General features: G+C 29.5%; 1 protein-coding gene across 1 annotated transcript; it reads right to left on the bottom strand.

Moving 5' to 3' along the window:
• Positions 1 to 9,927: 9,927 nt before the first annotated feature.
• LOC111640794 (sorting nexin-22-like) lies at positions 9,928 to 13,383 on the bottom strand. Its single transcript, XM_023386853.1, has 3 exons — positions 13,297 to 13,383; positions 10,887 to 10,978; positions 9,928 to 10,811 (listed from the first exon to the last, which is right to left on the bottom strand). The coding sequence occupies exons 1-3, from the start codon at positions 13,362 to 13,364 to the stop codon at positions 10,729 to 10,731; spliced, it is 243 nt and encodes an 80-aa protein (XP_023242621.1). The 5' UTR covers positions 13,365 to 13,383; the 3' UTR covers positions 9,928 to 10,728.
• Between the last annotated feature and the right edge of the window lie 7,932 nt (positions 13,384 to 21,315).

The raw sequence follows: 21,315 nt of genomic DNA, 5'->3' as shown, positions 1-21,315 counted from the left end.
TTATAGGGAATTTTTACTGTTTTTTACGGATACCGGTCACAATTTTTTCGTAGTTTTATAGGAATCGTAATTATAGGGACCGTAATTATAGGGGGGTCGACTGTATTTTTCTCTTCTTCATTGATAAATTTAATATTTCCATTCAAAGTATTCGCATAACTTTCAATGTTCGGTACTGTAGTAATATCACAATCATATAAAATTAATATGTCGTCTACATACCTAGCATAGAAAACAATACCTTTGAATTGGGAGATTTTTCATCAATTGAGACCATACAAATTTCCGCAAGTTTTAAGCCTAACACCGATCCCATTGCTATTCCATCTTTCTGGCGGTAGTATTCTGTGGAAATTGCGAAATAGTTATTTTTAAAAGTAAATTTTATAAAATCTATAATATGTTTAGGTAAATTAAATTTACTTAAATTTTCTACAATGAAATTCCAGTGTATTGAAGGGTACATTGACTTTACATCCAGGCTTATAAATCGGAAAGAATCCTTAATTTGGCCAGGTAATAATCATGAGATCAACTGATCTGTATTTTTAATGCTATATTTGGAATATGGTATGCACTGTATAAAAGCAAAGTAATAGACTTAGCAAAAGTATTTGTTTAATTAATAAAGGAAACGCTAAGTCTAAGAAGAATCCTTTGGATGTGGCAGGAGTCGTTTATAAGTTACAGTGTACATGTACAGTACAACTAAGAAGTTTTACATCGGCGAAACAGAAAGGAAACTTGGAACAAGACTAAAAGAACACGAAGCGGCAATAAGATTGAAAAGAATGGAATCCCCGTGGTACCAACATTGTAGTGTTAAAGAATTGTTGTAAGAATTGTATTATTGACTGCGATAATGTAAAAATACTGTATAAAATAGAAAATGTAGTTATGAGACGTATTGTAGAACACTACTGTATTAATAATTATGTAAATACCATCAATTTGAATACCGTAGTCAGCATAGATGCATGCTGGGATGTGTTGATAGAATATAAGAGCGCTGATGACGTAAGACAGAATAACCACTGATGAGGCTGAAAAAGCGAAATGCGTATGGTGATGAAGAGTTTGAATAAAGTGAGAAATAATTATTAACTTCGGTTTTCCATCTCTGTGTTTTGAGTTTCTTCGAAGTCGGATAAAAGAGTAATTTTAACTCATTAGTTTTAAGAATTTTTGACTTTTTATTTTAAAGATACATAACGTCTTGTTTCTTATTCCACTAGACCAGTGGTTCCCAATTAGTTTTTCCTGCGTACAACTTCAAGAAAGAGCTCAAAGTCGCGTACCCCTTATAGCAGAAATTCATATTAATCCATACTAATATTATAAATTCGAAGGTAATTATGTCTGTCTATCCGTCCGTTACCTTTTCACGTCTAATCCGCTGAACAGGTTTTAATAAAATTTGGCACAGAGATAGCTTACATGTTAGAGATGGACTTAGGCTACATTTTACTGCGAGAAAATATCTTACTCCCACGAGAAAATTCGATATAATGCGGGCGAAGCTGTGGGTAGATAGCAAGTGATAAATAGAATAAGTTTTTTTTTTTTCTTACATTTATTACCTTTAAAATGCAATTCTAATAATAATAATGAAAATAGCATAAGGTTATTTAATTTTAATGTGACAAATGTTCACGATTTCCTTTGCATAGCTTTGTAAAATCTGGTTGCATTTTGGTCAGCTTCAGTCTCGAGTCATCTTCGAGTTGAAGTCGGTGATAATGTTTAGTTTTCATGTTTGTCATGGCTGAACATCCGCTCTCGCAGAGGTATGTTGTGCAAAATGGTAGTAAATATTTTATTGCCGCTTCGCTGACATGATAATAGTGATAACTGTACAATTAACACAATATGTGTTAATATACATCATATAGTTTTTATATAGTTTTCATCGAATAAGTCATTATACTTTATAGGACGCTTTCTAATGTATATGTTTTATAAACTTGCCCCTACTAGTAACTTCATAATTAATCGAAATGCCTAATACAGATACGATTGTATTGATTGTTTTCTTTAGAGTTTTTACCTTCTCATTCTTTTTATTGGGTCATTCGGAAATTTGTGAATTTCAAATCTGAACATTTTTTATTGTTATTATTTTTTATTACACTGAGGCTCACAACAACTAAATCGGCATTTTGATATCATCCAAATAAGTAAAAAAGCAATTTTAAACAAAGACAAATAAAACGGCAAAACCGTATTTGGGACAAGACTGTTTCGAAGACGGAATCAGTTTGATGCTCAAGGCAGGTCTCGTTCTCATTCTCCTATCATCTTTGATATCGCTGCTTTTGGGCGCGATCGTTCAAACTTCGCCGGCCACGACCATGAGATCGTCCACGATGCATCTTCGATGAAATTAACTTATCTAATTTCAAAATTTCTCTCTGTTGCGTGTCGGCCCGGGTTGAATTTTTGTCGATGCGTAACGAAAAGTTCCCGTTTTTGAAAAAAATAATCGTGGCTATTGTATCGTCAGAATTTTTTTTTTTTATTTTGCACAAAAACAATATACAATTTAACCCGATTATAATGTCATCGAATGTAACGACAACTCTAATATAACGTCAAATTTTTATCGGTCCTACGATTTTACTATACTAGATAATGTTTAAAAAAGCCCACTTGTAACGACATAAAACCGTTTTAACGTCATATTTGAACGCACTCCCAAATTTACAAAATTAGATTACAAATTTTATTTAACCTAGAAGAAACTACGTGTTCAGTCCTAAGGACAGAGTTCACTTCTTAGAATGACTGTGGATGGTACTCTCCCCTACCTGACTTCGGTGGGGTGAGGTGACTGTTTTGCCTGTTGGAAGAGGGTCGCCATTTTGTATTTTAATTTGACTCTATTCTCGGTCCCCCGATTACCTACGAGTTTGAATTTTTTTATGCGCAAATGATTTGGGCACCTAATACTCTGTGCCAAATACAGTATTAACTCTCGACATGTACCCCTTCATACCTCTATGCTGGTAAGAACGGTGGCAGTACGATTTTATAAACAAGACATAGTCTTGTCAAAATCACAGACAGATGAAACAGGAAGATATGTATCCATAAACCCGATACTACTGCCACGTCTTGGTTTTGAAAATTGCACGCCCTAGTCTTTTGTTATGCCTGTCAGGTTTTCGACCAGGCCCAAAATGCAAGTAAGATAACTAAGTCCGACATATCCGGGTCAAACCACCCACGAAAATTTGAGGGCCCACCATTAGCCAAGAGGTTCCATTCCCTGAACACTGGAAGTTCGGTCGTGGGTTCGTGCCTGGCCAGGACGGCTGGCCACGTGGAGTTATCTGGGTTTTCTCCACGTCTGTAATGCCAAAATAGTTACCCTTAAAAAGACCTCCCGGAAGGCATTCCCTAGACCAGTGATGGCGAACCTTTTGAGCTCGCCGTGTCAAAATTTTGAAAAATCCTAACTTAACTCTGGTGCCGTGTCACCTAAACATATAATTTTTTGATATTTGCAACGATAGTAAAAAAAAGTTTTATGTTTTTTATATTTATTTTATATATTTAAACGCGATTTAACAAAGAAAAATCAACTAAATAATATGTATAAAATAAACAAAAACAAAATACACACTTAGGAAAAATAATAATGATAAATAAATGGTACAAAAACTAGAAATTGTTGAAAAAATAGAATTAGTGACTTTTTTGGTACTGAAGTTTGTCTGCTAATTCTTCGATTGCAGGTTTATACTTGGTGCATTCAAGGCTAAGCAAGCGCCATTAACTTCATCTGTTAGCCGGCTTGTTTTGCTCGTTTTAATATTATTTAATGCTGAGAACAAAGTCTCACAAAAATATGTTGATGAAAAAATGATTAGCAAAGCCATCGCTAGATTTTTTATATCGCTAAAAGTGTCAGGTATTCTGTTCCATGCACTCAAAATTTCTTGTTCGTAGTTGCACTCTTCTTCATTATTCAAACAATTTCGTTCCAGATTTTCAAGTTTCAATTTTAAGTCGAGAAACACACGAGTCCAAATGCTATTTTGAAAATCTGTAAGTTGCATCTCTAAATTATCAATTTGTATCCGTTGGAAATCTTTTAATTCCAAAGAACTGTAAACAACTATATCCGGATACTTAATTATTTTAATGGTCTGTTCTAACGTTACCTACTAAAATTAATAGAAGTGGCGGCGACGTAACGAAAATACATCTGCGTCCAACGATTATAAAATATTATTTGATTCTGACTAAGATATTTTAGCTCATATTCATTTAAATGATAACCAAGAAAAAAAGTTTTAGGTTTATAGTTGTAAAAGAGAAAATAATATGACAAATATTTGAATGATTCAATTTTTCGTCTCTGTCGATGCGTGTCACCCAAAATGAGCTCGCGTGTCACCTCTGACACGTGAGTCATAAGTTCGCCATCACAGCCCTAGACAGATCGCCCAAGTGTTGCGTTGCCGTAACTTAACAAAACAAAGGAAAATTTGAGGATAAAACTCGGATTTGAATTCGGGTCATCCAGAAAGACACAGATCTTTACCGAATTGGCCACCCGTGATATCTGTCTACATAGATTTTTTAAAACTCTTTTCGCTCTGGGTCACTAAGAGGGCCTCTTTTTTCAGCAAACCGGTGGTGTGTTATAACTTCATGGGGCCCAGGTAAAATTTGAATTAGGGGACACTAGCGTAGCGAGGGGGTCTATCATGCCCCAGGCGCCAAATGGTCTCCATGACAAACAAGATTTGTTTCTGGGGGAAGGGGGGCGCCAGTTATGTTTGCTATGCCACTGTTAGGGGACCCATGTAGCATTGACTGCACTTTACTCATAAAAAATTGGTTTGGGCCCCTGCAAAAATTTTTTGCCCATAGGATAACATGCCACTGCAACAAGCCCATTATGGATTCGGTCAGGCCCCCAAGGTGCAGCTGGGTGAGAAAGAACAAAGCCCAACACACCCAGATCGATCCCCATAGAGGTAGGCTGCCATCTTAGCCTTCCGGCTGTCTCTACATAGATTTGATAAACGGTACTAATATGAATATTTTAAAATTAGCTGCAGAAACAGTTTATTTGATTATATATTTTCATATCTTGTGAAATGGTATAATTGTGTAGTTTTAAGATTCCATTTACATGGTAGTTCTTAATTCTTAAATTTCTTGAAAGGAATAAAGAAGTTACATATTTGATGGATGCCAAAAATGGAGATATGGAACTTTTTGTGGACTGATAATGTTTAGAACTACAAGTTTAATTTTATTGTCATGAATTTTGAGTTACAAAAGTGTTTTTTCTGGTTTTCAGCAAAATTATCTATATAAATATAGGTATATTTTTATACATATATGCTGAATGTACACACTTAAGCACAGGACCATTGCAAGAACTGAGGATTTTCTCTAGGTCCAGAGAAAACTTAGGGGATGTAGTGATTCCTACCCCCTTAAAATTTTTGTTTTCCTAACAGAAAATAAAATTATTATTAATAAAAAGCAGTCTTAAAGAGAAATTCTATGTATTTCATTTGTTCAAAAAACAAAAGGCACACTTTTCCGCAGACCACATACCAGCTCTTGATAGCCCTGCTTATGCAACTTGCAAAAGGACATACAGCCTTGAGATCAATCTGAAAAATGGAATGAGGAAACATTGAAAAAAAGGTTCCTAATGTCCGATCCACTTAAAAATTATAAAAACCAAGAATGATTAAACCATTCTTTTCGTGCAAAACATATTGGATTAAATTTACCAAAAGCACTTTTACACAACTGAATTATTCTACAAAAAGATAAAAAAAAAAGTCTTTTACCACCATTCCTTGGTAAGCAATGATCGATAAATATAGTTATTTACTAACAGGAATATGCTCTGAATAGTAATAATGATGGATAAACAAACATTTTAAATAATTTATAGATTCCCTAATTCTAAAGTTTGAGATTTATTAAACTACAATTTTCCAATGTGATCGATTTGGAATAGATTTACTAAGGAGTAAAATTATAAAAACATCAAGCAATCAATAGACAGACAGATTATGATTACTGAAACTTTAACAGAGCAGTGGCAGATCATTGCATCACAGTAAAAAATTTGTAAAAAAAATTAAATCTTCTCATACTTGGTAAATTACCTAATAAAAACATGATAAAATTATAAAAGCATTAAAATATTATACACAAATTATTATGGCATATTTAAAAAAAAATTTATTTTGAAAATACACTCTNACCGGTCACAATTTTTTCGTAGTTTTATAGGAATCGTAATTATAGGGACCGTAATTATAGGGGGGTCGACTGTATTTTTCTCTTCTTCATTGATAAATTTAATATTTCCATTCAAAGTATTCGCATAACTTTCAATGTTCGGTACTGTAGTAATATCACAATCATATAAAATTAATATGTCGTCTACATACCTAGCATAGAAAACAATACCTTTGAATTGGGAGATTTTTCATCAATTGAGACCATACAAATTTCCGCAAGTTTTGGGCCTAACACCGATCCCATTGCTATTCCATCTTTCTGGCGGTAGTATTCTGTGGAAATTGCGAAATAGTTATTTTTAAAAGTAAATTTTATAAAATCTATAATATGGTTAGGTAAATTAAATTTACTTAAATTTTCTACAATGAAATTCCAGTGTATTGAAGGGTACATTGACTTTACATCCAGGCTTATAAATCGGAAAGAATCCTTAATTTGGCCAGGTAATAATCATGAGATCAACTGATCTGTATTTTTAATGCTATATTCGGAATATGGTATGCACTGTATAAAAGCAAAGTAATAGACTTAGCAAAAGTATTTGTTTAATTAATAAAGGAAACGCTAAGTCTAAGAAGAATCCTTTGGATGTGGCAGGAGTCGTTTATAAGTTACAGTGTACATGTACAGTACAACTAAGAAGTTTTACATCGGCGAAACAGAAAGGAAACTTGGAACAAGACTAAAAGAACACGAAGCGGCAATAAGATTGAAAAGAATGGAATCCCCGTGGTACCAACATTGTAGTGTTAAAGAATTGTTGTAAGAATTGTATTATTGACTGCGATAATGTAAAAATACTGTATAAAATAGAAAATGTAGTTATGAGACGTATTGTAGAACACTACTGTATTAATAATTATGTAAATACCATCAATTTGAATACCGTAGTCAGCATAGATGCATGCTGGGATGTGTTGATAGAATATAAGAGCGCTGATGACGTAAGACAGAATAACCACTGATGAGGCTGAAAAAGCGAAATGCGTATGGTGATGAANTAATGATAAATAAATGGTACAAAAACTAGAAATTGTTGAAAAAATAGAATTAGTGACTTTTTTGGTACTGAAGTTTGTCTGCTAATTCTTCGATTGCAGGTTTATACTTGGTGCATTCAAGGCTAAGCAAGCGCCATTAACTTCATCTGTTAGCCGGCTTGTTTTGCTCGTTTTAATATTATTTAATGCTGAGAACAAAGTCTCACAAAAATATGTTGATGAAAAAATGATTAGCAAAGCCATCGCTAGATTTTTTATATCGCTAAAAGTGTCAGGTATTCTGTTCCATGCACTCAAAATTTCTTGTTCGTAGTTGCACTCTTCTTCATTATTCAAACAATTTCGTTCCAGATTTTCAAGTTTCAATTTTAAGTCGAGAAACACACGAGTCCAAATGCTATTTTGAAAATCTGTAAGTTGCATCTCTAAATTATCAATTTGTATCCGTTGGAAATCTTTTAATTCCAAAGAACTGTAAACAACTATATCCGGATACTTAATTATTTTAATGGTCTGTTCTAACGTTACCTACTAAAATTAATAGAAGTGGCGGCGACGTAACGAAAATACATCTGCGTCCAACGATTATAAAATATTATTTGATTCTGACTAAGATATTTTAGCTCATATTCATTTAAATGATAACCAAGAAAAAAAGTTTTAGGTTTATAGTTGTAAAAGAGAAAATAATATGACAAATATTTGAATGATTCAATTTTTCGTCTCTGTCGATGCGTGTCACCCAAAATGAGCTCGCGTGTCACCTCTGACACGCGAGTCATAAGTTCGCCATCACAGCCCTAGACAGATCGCCCAAGTGTTGCGTTGCAGTAACTTAACAAAACAAAGGAAAATTTGAGGATAAAACTCGGATTTGAATTCGGGTCATCCAGAAAGACACAGATCTTTACCGAATTGGCCACCCGTGATATCTGTCTACATAGATTTTTTAAAACTCTTTTCGCTCTGGGTCACTAAGAGGGCCTCTTTTTTCAGCAAACCGGTGGTGTGTTATAACTTCATGGGGCCCAGGTAAAATTTGAATTAGGGGACACTAGCGTAGCGAGGGGGTCTATCATGCCCCAGGCGCCAAATGGTCTCCATGACAAACAAGATTTGTTTCTGGGGGAAGGGGGGCGCCAGTTATGTTTGCTATGCCACTGTTAGGGGACCCATGTAGCATTGACTGCACTTTACTCATAAAAAATTGGTTTGGGCCCCTGCAAAAATTTTTTGCCCATAGGATAACATGCCACTGCAACAAGCCCATTATGGATTCGGTCAGGCCCCCAAGGTGCAGCTGGGTGAGAAAGAACAAAGCCCAACACACCCAGATCGATCCCCATAGAGGTAGGCTGCCATCTTAGCCTTCCGGCTGTCTCTACATAGATTTGATAAACGGTACTAATATGAATATTTTAAAATTAGCTGCAGAAACAGTTTATTTGATTATATATTTTCATATCTTGTGAAATGGTATAATTGTGTAGTTTTAAGATTCCATTTACATGGTAGTTCTTAATTCTTAAATTTCTTGAAAGGAATAAAGAAGTTACATATTTGATGGATGCCAAAAATGGAGATATGGAACTTTTTGTGGACTGATAATGTTTAGAACTACAAGTTTAATTTTATTGTCATGAATTTTGAGTTACAAAAGTGTTTTTTCTGGTTTTCAGCAAAATTATCTATATAAATATAGGTATATTTTTATACATATATGCTGAATGTACACACTTAAGCACAGGACCATTGCAAGAACTGAGGATTTTCTCTAGGTCCAGAGAAAACTTAGGGGATGTAGTGATTCCTACCCCCTTAAAATTTTTGTTTTCCTAACAGAAAATAAAATTATTATTAATAAAAAGCAGTCTTAAAGAGAAATTCTATGTATTTCATTTGTTCAAAAAACAAAAGGCACACTTTTCTGCAGACCACATACCAGCTCTTGATAGCCCTGCTTATGCAACTTGCAAAAGGACATACAGCCTTGAGATCAATCTGAAAAATGGAATGAGGAAACATTGAAAAAAAGGTTCCTAATGTCCGATCCACTTAAAAATTATAAAAACCAAGAATGATTAAACCATTCTTTTCGTGCAAAACATATTGGATTAAATTTACCAAAAGCACTTTTACACAACTGAATTATTCTACAAAAAGATAAAAAAAAAAGTCTTTTACCACCATTCCTTGGTAAGCAATGATCGATAAATATAGTTATTTACTAACAGGAATATGCTCTGAATAGTAATAATGATGGATAAACAAACATTTTAAATAATTTATAGATTCCCTAATTCTAAAGTTTGAGATTTATTAAACTACAATTTTCCAATGTGATCGATTTGGAATAGATTTACTAAGGAGTAAAATTATAAAAACATCAAGCAATCAATAGACAGACAGATTATGATTACTGAAACTTTAACAGAGCAGTGGCAGATCATTGCATCACAGTAAAAAATTTTTAAAAAAAATTAAATCTTCTCATACTTGGTAAATTACCTAATAAAAACATGATAAAATTATAAAAGCATTAAAATATTATACACAAATTATTATGGCATATTTAAAAAAAAAATTATTTTGAAAATACACTCTTGATTAAAATCATAACTTTATTAGTATTTTACTTACAATTATAATTCTTTTGTTAACCTTCTTGCTAAATAATAACAAACTATATAAAACTTTATGGAAAATGTAGTAGCAAAATAGGTTATAATCCAATTATAACCTTTTAATTTCAGCACATTTGGTAGATATTTAAATTATTAGCATAATTCATATAACGTAGCTATTTCCATTGAGAATTAATAACATTGATTTTACAGGGATTCATATATATATATTCAATTTTAATATTTTGTTATTTTACATCATTACTTTTTAGAACAAAAGCAAACAATTTACAAAATATATTTACAAATTTAAATGGTATAAATAAAATCTTCAAATACTGTTATAAATTTATTCACATAGGAATATTAATAAAAAAACTGTTAAATGTTATGATTAAATATCACTCTCGTTCATTCTAAATTCAATATGAAACAATTTTAAAATATTTTAATAAACTTTATATATTTAATATATTCATTAGTTAATCTATTGAAAACAGTTATAAAGTTGTATAAAAAACATTTGTAATAATAAAATAACTTTTCTTTAAAGTGCATGATTTCCTAGTTGCAATTAATATATACTGTAAGTATACAAATATAATTATTAGAACTTTTTAAAATAAGTTTCTCAAATTGAATATATTTATGTTAATTCCCCAAATAGCAGAACTTCCATTCTATCTTTACATAAAATACTTATTAATTAACAAGAGATAATATTAACAAGAGGAACTGTGTTAAACACAATACCAAGTGAGTTTTGATCCAATACATTTTTGCATATCTAACAATCACATATTATGGGACTCCGATTATTATAATAAATTTTCATAATTTTCTGTGATATGAGAATATAGTCCCATTATAGTTCCTTTTATTACCACATTTGGTAGGGAATCTAAAAATAAAAAAATTCATTTCATAAAATTAGATATCTGTATTAATATACTTAAAAGTTTCAAAATTAGCATACCTGGTGTTTCATTAGTTTCAGGATATGGATTTGATACAAAAGTGAGAATTGGTTGATGGGAATGTCCAGATTCAGTATTTCCTATAGGATTGCTAACAAAAAATAAAATTATGTTTATTAGGAAATACAAAATTATACAATTAAATATCTATGACAATGAATATGCTCATCAACTTATAGAATAACTGAATTATAAAAATGAGTTTTACTCTAAATCAAAATAACAATTTTACAACATAAGTCAATACTTTAATTATCACTTAAATGATTAAAAAAAGTTTAAAAGTATTTATATTTAAAGAATCTAAAATGTATTTAACTTGATCAAAAGCAATCTTTCCTTCCAGAAGTTTCTAAATTAATTTTTAAATTTAATTACAATCCTAAATTACTAATCTTACAAGCTTGATACACTTTCATGATTTATTTATTTGACTAAATTTTTTAATACATAAATGAAATTTATAAATTGCAATATAGAATTTTTTTTATTGTAAATTCACTTTGAAATATATTTTTATTAAAATTAAGCAGCATAATTAAATAAGACACAACAAACAATGAGATTTTTAAAATACAATTAAGATTGTTTCTACAAAAATTAGCTATTATAATTTATTTGTTTATAGCAAATTCCATAACAGCATCCTTAGAACATCCCATATCAGATTACAGGTATTTTTAATAATGGTTAGTACATTAGTGATTAGAATAATTCTTTTCTAAGGATATATTTTTCAACTGAACTTATCAACTTAATGATTTAGAAACAAATTTTTCATTTTTAGTTTTAATTTATCATCTTTATGAGAATTATATATTATGTATTTATATAGTGTTACAAAAATTTGAAGAAAAATAAAAAACCATCTAAAATGTTAATACTCCAATGATTATAAAATGTGATTGTCAATACTTTATATCAAGGGTCAGCAACATTTCAGTAGTGTTGTGCCAAACCTAAGTTATATTGTTATTCCAGGTGCTGGCATAATTCTACCAATTTTGTTATAAATTATCAAAATTGGTCCGGTTGTAAGACTTCAAAAATATACGATTTTGAAGTTAAGATGTTAATTGAATTATGTTCTTACATGTGAAGTGCATGCACAATGCGTAGATGGCAACACAGAACGTAAATAGCATGCACTGTAATATAAATAGATATAAATATACATTGTGTGCTATCTCTTGCTTGTACATAAATACACAAGCAAGAGATTTTTAATGTACCATAGCCTACACCTTACACTGAACTTCCATTTAAATGTGTAATTAATAATTAAAACAATTTTTACTACATTTCTATTCAATCAGAATGCCACTGAAAATCATCTCACATGCCACTTTTGGCACCAGTGCCATAGTTTGCCAACCCATGCTTTATATTATTGTTTATTGTTTAGGCAAAATGACTGCAAAAATATTTAAGGATAACGAATCCCTCAAAATATGTAAAAATTTAAGAACTAACAAATCAATCTTATTACAAAATATTTTAGCATTATTCATATTTTTTTTTTTAAATAACAAATATAGGAAGCCAAGTTCACTGATTATTTTAAATGAAAAATTAGAATATTTTTAACTTAATTTTTTCCAAAAAATATTTCAATAAATTAGAAAAACAACTAAAATCACTTTAGCTCATAGATTAACATGTAGGGATTAAAACTATAAATTTTTAAATTATATTAATTTGGCTAATTGGTTCTGAAAAGTTGTAACAAAATATCAAAAAGTTTAGCCAAATTGAGATGGCATAAAATGCTGTTTTTACTGTTTAAATAATTAAACATTTAGTTTCTTTTAATATCCTTTTTTTTTACTTTGTTGCCATTTAGCTAAAAATCTAGTGATATGTCTAGTGAATCCCTAAACATACTGGAAAAAAAATTAATGATAAATTTAAGAATTTCAATTTAGTTAATAATAGAGTGATTAAATGCATAACAAAAATGAAGACTAAATAAATATATATATGTATGTCAGAGGTCACACTGTGGCACTCTATGCACTACACTTCTTTTCCAATTGTGTAAAGAATTTCCAATTCTTTTCCAAATGTGTGTGTGTGTATATATATATATATGTGTGTATATATATACACACACACACATTTATGGACAGAGACACAAGGAGAGTCACCATCATTCCTTGTCCAGTATTTCACCAGTTCCTCTGTAGATATTGTGTGATCAGTTAAAAGTTAAATTATTATATGGACTGTTGTCTTACTCCAGGATAAAGTAACACAAGCACATGGTCAGGGTCAACACCAAGTAGCTCAACAAGGTAGAATGAATTTATATTATTCCATTTCACATCAGTCTGTTGATGTTACAGGCACCTTGATGCCACAGAAGAATATGTTTGAAACTTAATTCAGTTATTTAGAAAATAGACTTACCTAGATCTACCTGAATCTACTGCAGAAAGTGATAAGAAGGATAACAATTCCTTAGGAATTGGCTTCATTTTCAACAGTTCCTGTATAAAAATTAGTAGAATAATTATATACAGTAAAATTTTCAATCTTTTATTAACAATTTAAATTATAGAATATACCATAGAACTTTTATTAATTCTTAATATGTTTATCATTTTACTTTCAAGAGTGTAAAATAATCCTTATATGTATATAAACATAAACACTTGTCCCTCAATTTATGCAGAGTATTCATTAATTTTTTTTTTATATATGATTGAGAACTGTGTAAATTGAACCTGTCAGTATAAAAACAAAATATCTACAGTACAAGAAAAGTCTATGTATGTTGTATAAATATTTATTTTACATTAACTTCATATATAAACTTAATTTATCCTTAATTTTTTAAGACATTAATCACTTCTTTTACTTTTTAAGTCACATATCACAACTAATCAGTGCCAGCTAAGAATGTTCTCTTAAAGAACGAAATTAGCCAACAGGTTCTAACATGCAAAATATTTTTATAAATATACTCTTGCCCAATACATACATTCAAAAAATTATTTACTTTTACCTTAAATAAGATAAATGTGAGGATTTTTATTTTTATTCCTATTTTAGGATTTTTAATTACATATGACACAACTGATACTGAGAAAAATGTTTATTTAATTAATTTCTGGCCAAGCCATATATATACCAACTGTAGTACACTATTATGTAATTGGTTTTGAAAAAAATGTAATACAGTCGACCCCCCTATAACGTACGTTCTAATAACGACAATTCCTATAACGTAACGAAAAAATTGTACAAACTCTCGTAAAACATACCTCCCATAACGTCGTTTCGCGACAAGATTGATAGAGTCTGGACCAATAGTGGATGAGCAGCCGAACTACTTTCCTCCGACCCTGCGCCACGCTACGGAGCGGCTAAATTGAGTTTGCTATCGTCTGTTTAGTATTATATATAAATTATATATAAATTAGGTACTGTACATATAATTATATATTAATTATATATAAATTAGCTACTGTATATATAATTATATATTAACTTAATTTATTGTAAGTTTATTATAATTATATATATGCTTTCTGCCACNATATAAAATAATCCAAAACAAAATTCTTATGTATTTGCACATGTTCAATTACATGCTATAAAAATATTGTAACTTACGACAAAATTATGAACAAAACAATAAATAAAAGTAGTAAACTTTCTTAAAAATTTTGTAAAGTATAAAATATTTACTTAAATTTTTTAGAGCAATTTGAAAAGCTTCAATCTGATTCAATAATAAAAGAACTCTATACACACTGCTAAGTATTAACAAGATTATTCTCATATACTGTAGTGCACATACACCATGAAAATAATGTAAATTTCCTTTTGTATTTCCCTCATTTTCCTATTGATTCAGTAAAATTCCTTTATAATGTAATTAGCACCAACATTTTCAATTATTAGCATTGTTTCAAAAAGAAATTAAAAGCTTAAAAATATATAAAATTAAATTTTGATGAAATCGCTATTAAAATATAAAGAAAAATACAATGCAATAGTAATTATTAAATTTTGATATGTAAAACACACTTCACTGAAAAAAGATTGGCTTTATTACTTTTCCAGCTGTTGTAACAGAGGGAAAGTAGGGTGATTTGGCAAAAAATGACCCTCCAGATTTTTACATTTTTGGACTTAGGACACCTTGAAACATTGAGAAATGCAAAAAAATTTGGGGTAATCTCTGTTAAATGTTTTTCCATGTTCGGTCACTTGGAAAAGTTTGATTAAACTGAATGAAAATGCTTGCAATTAATAATTCTATTTATTTTTGAAAAGCTATTAAAGTATAATTAATAAAAATGCATGTCATTTATCTAAAACGTTGTTAAATAATTTAATTTTATCTTAATATTTAAAAAAATTCTTAGTGATACTCTCATAAAATATGAATATAAACATTTATTTCAGACTTAATAAAAAAAGAAAAATCTTAACGTAGCTTACTTGTTTGTGCATAGAATGAAATGCTCTATATCTTCTTTCAATTTTGTGACATTTTCCAGTAACAAATACTTCTATACAGAAAACCTAAATGTAATTTAAATTCTTAACATTTAAATTTAATGTAAACTTAATTAAATGTTTGTTAATGTTTATATTTAATTAATGTAAATTTTCAATACAGTTATAAATAAAGACAAAATGATAAAAAGAAATATCAAATATATTTATCAACTACTAAACTGTTGAATTCTTCAGTTAGAAGCCAAATTATAACCTAAGTAACTAAGCAATATAATTTGGCTTAAAAACAGCTTGTTATCTATAGATGAAATTAGCCTATCTTTAGACCAAATTATATTGTTTAATTAGTTGTTAAGTTGTAGCCCAAAGAATCTGACAGTTTAGCAGTTTATTAATATAGAGGTATGGCAACTGTTTATGTATATAAAAATATTTATTGGAAAAATTGTCCCTTACCATCTAGTTGCCTATTATGGGCCTGTCTAAACCCATGATTTATATGATTAAAAAAGTGCTCTTAGTACCCTCAGGATGGAAAGAGTAAAAAAGAAAATTATGTTAATTTCTCATATCACTCTACAACCCATTTCACTACAGAGATTTTTACATTACTCTGTTGGTCACAGTTTATGAACACTAAATTTACAGAATAATAATTTTATCAAGTGAATCTTTTTTTTTTTGTTGCACTTTCATAATATTAAAGTCTGGTAACATTGAATGATGGTGATAGTCATCATTATAATAATGATTTCACTAAGACATGAAATAATAATAATAATAACAATAATGTGAATAGGAGAGCAATGCCCCTCACGTCAGGTCTGATGCCGCCTGTGATTTTCTGGATCATAGATACCTTCAAACTGCACAAGGAGCTATGTATGTAGGACTTTTATGGAGTAAGGGATGAAGGAAGAAAATTTTAAAGAGGCAAGAAACCTGGAAGTAATGCACTCCACTATACATTAAACCATTAAATAACAACAATTTATTTGGTCAAGTTTATAAAAATTTTTATAAGAGAACAGAATTAGTGGAAGAGTCCATTCCTAAAAGTGCTCTGAACTGAGAGAGAGAGCATTTACAATTTTGGATGCGAGTTGATAAATACCTGGATGGTTAGTGGTGATGATTGCAACTTCTCAAGAAGGGAATGCTTGGTCTGAGTCAAGAAGGGTCTTGTTTCATCAGTAATGTTTAGGTACTTGTTCTTTAAGGGAAACGGTGATAGTCCAGTGGAAAAATTGATGGGAGTTCAGGAAGAGTGACGGTCAGACAGTGAGGAAGTTAACACACAATTTAGGCAGGTAAACTTGCTGCTGTCATCTGTCCTCTTGCCTTTAATTTGGGGTCCTCCTCGTCACTCTAATACCCATTTTTGGAAAAGTTGATGGTTGCTCCAATCCATGATTTTTTCCTATTTCCCTCAATGAGTAGGTTTTCCAGAAGTTGTGTCACTCACAGAGGAAATGCTATCTGTGGAAAAATTTTATGAAGTTCCTTGACTGCATTTGTGAAATGGGATCCCTTTATTTTTTTACCAAAAAAAGTAAGATTGTAATAATCAAATTTACACTAGCCTGGGTTCTCACAATAATGATTTAAACTTATAAAATTAGATGATGCTCATCAATGGATTTTTTTCAATTAAAAGATTAAGGAAAGTGGTAACTTAGGGTAGCTGAAGACATGTTATAGAATACTCAATAATAAAATGTTACTTATTAATGTTAATACACATTATATGAATATAATGAATACACTAAAACTTTCTGTGAATGTCTATTTTAATTTTACTCATCTGAAATTAAATTCTATTTTGCTTATATTACTGTTACTTGCATCTAAAATATTTAAAATCTATAATTAGGAAAACAAAATATAAGTTTAATGAAAATCTAATACAGTAGAGCATTGATTATCCGACTCAATTGGGGACTCGGGTTGGTCGGATAACTGAAAAGAATAAAAAAAATACATTATTAGTATAGTATATTAGTATATCCCATGTAATTAGTATATTAGTATATAGCTATTAACCTACTTCACATTGAATTTTCATCGATGTTAAGCATAACAAAATCTTTTAAAAAATAATAATCGTCACTATTGTTTTGTTAAAAATTATTTTTAAATTATTTTATTGCTCACAAAACAAACAACCACTCATAATTAGAAAATTAAGTCTCATTTAAATACTGGCCTCCCTTTCATGGTCAAGCCAATGTTGCCAGCTAAAACACACAAAAATTTAACAAAAATAATATTAAAGTAGCCAAGACATACCCAAATATTGTAGCGCCACATCACTAGTGGACATTTGAAATTTGCCGGCTAGAACAGTCGGTTAAACGATGTGACGGTTAATTGGGGGTCAGATAATCGATGCTTTACTGTAATACTATAAATCTGTACATTGTCAGCTCTATGTGAACCACTTTTTATTGGTGGAATGTGCATTTCTATGGCAATAATCTTCAAATTCTTCTTGCAAAAATCTGTTAATCACATCATTTTAGTTTTTTAATAAAAGCTTAACAGTGAGCAAACACAATTATATTTCTTATAATTTGATAAATCTTAACTTATTGCATTTTGCAGTGTATTTTAGTTAATTTTAAGATAGGCCATAACACCAGAATTAATTAATTTTCACAAATGAAAGTACACTGAAACTCAAAAATTAATATAAAATTATATCTTGAATATGGCACTGATAAATTTCACTCAATAATAATATCCATGGTAAACACTTTCAAAGTTAAATACAGTATATCCAAATTCAATGATTGACAAAATTAGATGTTAAGTTTAATTGCTGTAATGGACAGAGCCTAAAATATGCATTTCAGATTAGGGTCAACAGAGAAAAGGATGACAATTTTTACAAAAAATGTAGCTTTATAATAGCTTGCATGGTAAAGCTTGCATGGTTTAAAAAAAAAAAAAAAAATAGAAATTTATTTTTTACGGATTTTTTATCACTACTAAGATTAAGTTTTTATAAAACAATTAATGATGGTATCAAATGACTGATAAGTTTTATTTCTTTTCCATCATTTTTTGATGGGTTACAGCTTATGATTAATTACTATTCTGAAATTAATATTTATGACCTTTTTTCCTTATGTATTATAAAACTGTTTAGGAATGCATATTATCATATTAAATTTATATTAAAATGTATTCTTAAATATATAATAAACAGTTTATATGTAGTATTTAATGAAAAAATTTTCTATCAATATTTTGCTTAACCTTATATGACATTTGGTATAATAGTTTTCAATTACATTTGTTACATAATCTTATTCTTAATAAGATTATGTAACAAATGTAATTGAAATCCGAAATGTAAAGAGCATCCAATTTCAAAATGATAATGTTTATAAATGGATTTAATGAACTTTTACGACAAATAGAATAATAATAAATAGAATTACTAAAATATTTCATAAATAGGTAAATAAAATAGTATAAACTTTTAGTATAAAATAGTATAAATAGGTAAATAAAAATAGTATAAACTTTTAAAATATGTTTCAAAATTATTCTTATTAGCTACTTATATTGTGCATTTGTTTAATGATAGTATTTTCTTTGATTTAATGAAATTCTCCGGACTTATTTTCTAATCTAATAAAATGTTATTCATATAGATGTAATAATTATAACATTTGATAATTTAACTAATTTTTATGCAGTTAATTTTGTCTAAACATAAATAATTTCTAAAAATGTTCTATATTCAACAGGACATTTCAATTATTGGAAAAAAATTAAAATTTGAAAAAGTTCAGTCAGTCATCAAGATGTTGAAAACATATCCTCAATTATTATTATTACTAAAGTAAATTCTTGTATGATTTTCAGAAACATTTGTACAAAAATTATGATAGTCATGTAATAAAGTATTATTTTTACATTTGTTTTGTTTATTATGCATGATTTTTACTTACATGATAAAAAAAAGCTCTTGAAGTCTGCTTTCATAACATGTTTATCCAAACAGGACACTATGTCTGCAGTAAAATAAATATGTAAGAAAAAGTTATACATTTGAAAAAACTACACAAGGAGAGAAATGAATATAAAAATTTAATTATACTTTAATTATATAAAAGTTTTACATCTGACACAAGTATGATTTTTTCTTACATATTTTATTTATATAGTTCATGTGTTTCATATTTAATAACAATACAAATTAATGTAACCAGATTGCAATTTTAAATATCAAATATTTACAGTTTTTACATTAAAATTTTTATAAATTCACAGATCTGGACTCTGAGAAATTCTGTTAAAATTAGTGAATTTATAATACTTAGATCAGCAATAACTATCTTACTCTTTAATTTCATCAGATACAATGTCATTGTTGTGTTTCCCTTATTATATTTGAAAATTTAAAAGGTTTACCATAGATATTTACATTACACCAAAAATCAAATTTGTAACTTGTTTGTACAGTTGTTAGAGCATTTATAGATATTCTGTTTAAATTTAAAACAAAATTGTTTGAATTTCCATCTGAAAATGTATTGGTTTAAATTAAATTTTAAATAAAAAAAACAATTATTTTGTGCTAAAAGTTTTTAATTAATGTACCAATAAATATCTAAAGAAAGACCATCAGGAATAAGTGCATGAGATTAAAATTTTAAGAATTTAATGTGTAACAAAGTGTTTTGATACATAACTCAAAAGTTAACCAAATTGTTTAGTTGCAGTATTTCAAAATAGTACGATAAAAGTTCTTCATTAACTTCCACTCAAGTTATCAATTATATATTTCCTGTTTTGCTGTCTGACTTTATCACCTCTTTACAAGAAAAGATACTGTTATACAAAAAAATTATTATTCTTTATATTAATTTTTGATTAGTCTTTTAACTATAATAAGCATGTTCTGATGAAGAAAAGGAATGAGCTGGGAAAAAACACACACACACAACTCCTTGCTTATAAACAATTACCAAATAAACAAGGAGTTATGCATGTGTGTGTTTTTTTCCCCAGCTCATTCCTTTTCTTCATCAGAAGTCAATATCCCTAATTGTAATCCAAATTATTTTTATTCCTACTAGTTTTCCCCCTTTTTTTCATTTTTCTCCCTTTTCTGCCCAAGCACTTAGAGGGCCTATTTTAGTCATATCCGTCGTGGGTTTGGTCAGGCTCACAACAGGGCTAGAAGGATGGTGAAGGGCGGGTCCCAACATATCCAGAATGGACTGACAATGAAAAATTCCTGGATTGCTCATCTGGATTTGATTCCAGAGAGTCTCAGAACAGTAGGCTGATGCCTTAACTGCCTTGGCCATCCAATTGTCTCCTCCTCCTCATCACCATCTACCCATAAAGGAATGGAAAAAATATTCTTAAGTTTGTTTTTCGGTTTTCTTTTACTCAACACTTTTTATCAAGTTTGTTTTTTTTTCCACAGTATTTGGAATTTGTACTCTAAAAGTGGCAACTAATTACAGTTGATATCATATCAAAGTATCAGATTCGATACTGAAATTGAAGTTACATTTAGAGAGTTTACAAATGTTGAATATACATTCATTTCCAAAATATAGATTTTGTTGTCAATGCAGTTTTATTTATTTATTTTTTTTATTTAACTGAAATATACTCACAGTGTACTGTCTTCCACGTTCATTTTGTTTCTGATGAAAACTTGGAATAAATGCATATATCATTACTAAATAGTCATCACAATTCCTACAAATATCCTGTAACTAGTAGTTTCAGATCAAACTTCAATGGGAGAGTTTAATTAAATAAAAATAAAAATGATTTTGTAAATGAAAAGTAATCTCATCAACCAAGGCCATCACTAAAGCATGACTTTATGTATAAGCTCAGTGTTGCCAAGTTAAAATTTGAAATTTTTTTTCAATTAATTTATGTTATAATTAAACGTAAAGTTAGTTAATAAATATTTGT

The sequence above is a fragment of the Centruroides sculpturatus genome, unplaced genomic scaffold, assembly GCF_000671375.1.
Source record: "Centruroides sculpturatus isolate CEXI.00-Female unplaced genomic scaffold, Cexi_2.0 scaffold1349, whole genome shotgun sequence".
NCBI classification, from domain to species: Eukaryota; Metazoa; Arthropoda; class Arachnida; order Scorpiones; family Buthidae; genus Centruroides; species Centruroides sculpturatus.
The sequence above is the reverse complement of the archived record's forward strand: the minus strand, read 5'-3'. Positions and strand labels throughout refer to the sequence as shown.

Coding starts and splice junctions, on each gene's coding strand:
- LOC111640794 (XM_023386853.1), bottom strand. CDS start 13,364: ATGAAGCCAATTCCTAAGGAATTGTTATCCTTCTTATCACTTTCTGCA. Junction 10,979..13,296: donor GTAGATTCAGGTAGATCTAG/GTAAGTCTATTT, acceptor ATTTTTTGTTAG/CAATCCTATAGGAAATACTG. Junction 10,812..10,886: donor TGAAACTAATGAAACACCAG/GTATGCTAATTT, acceptor TTTTATTTTTAG/ATTCCCTACCAAATGTGGTA.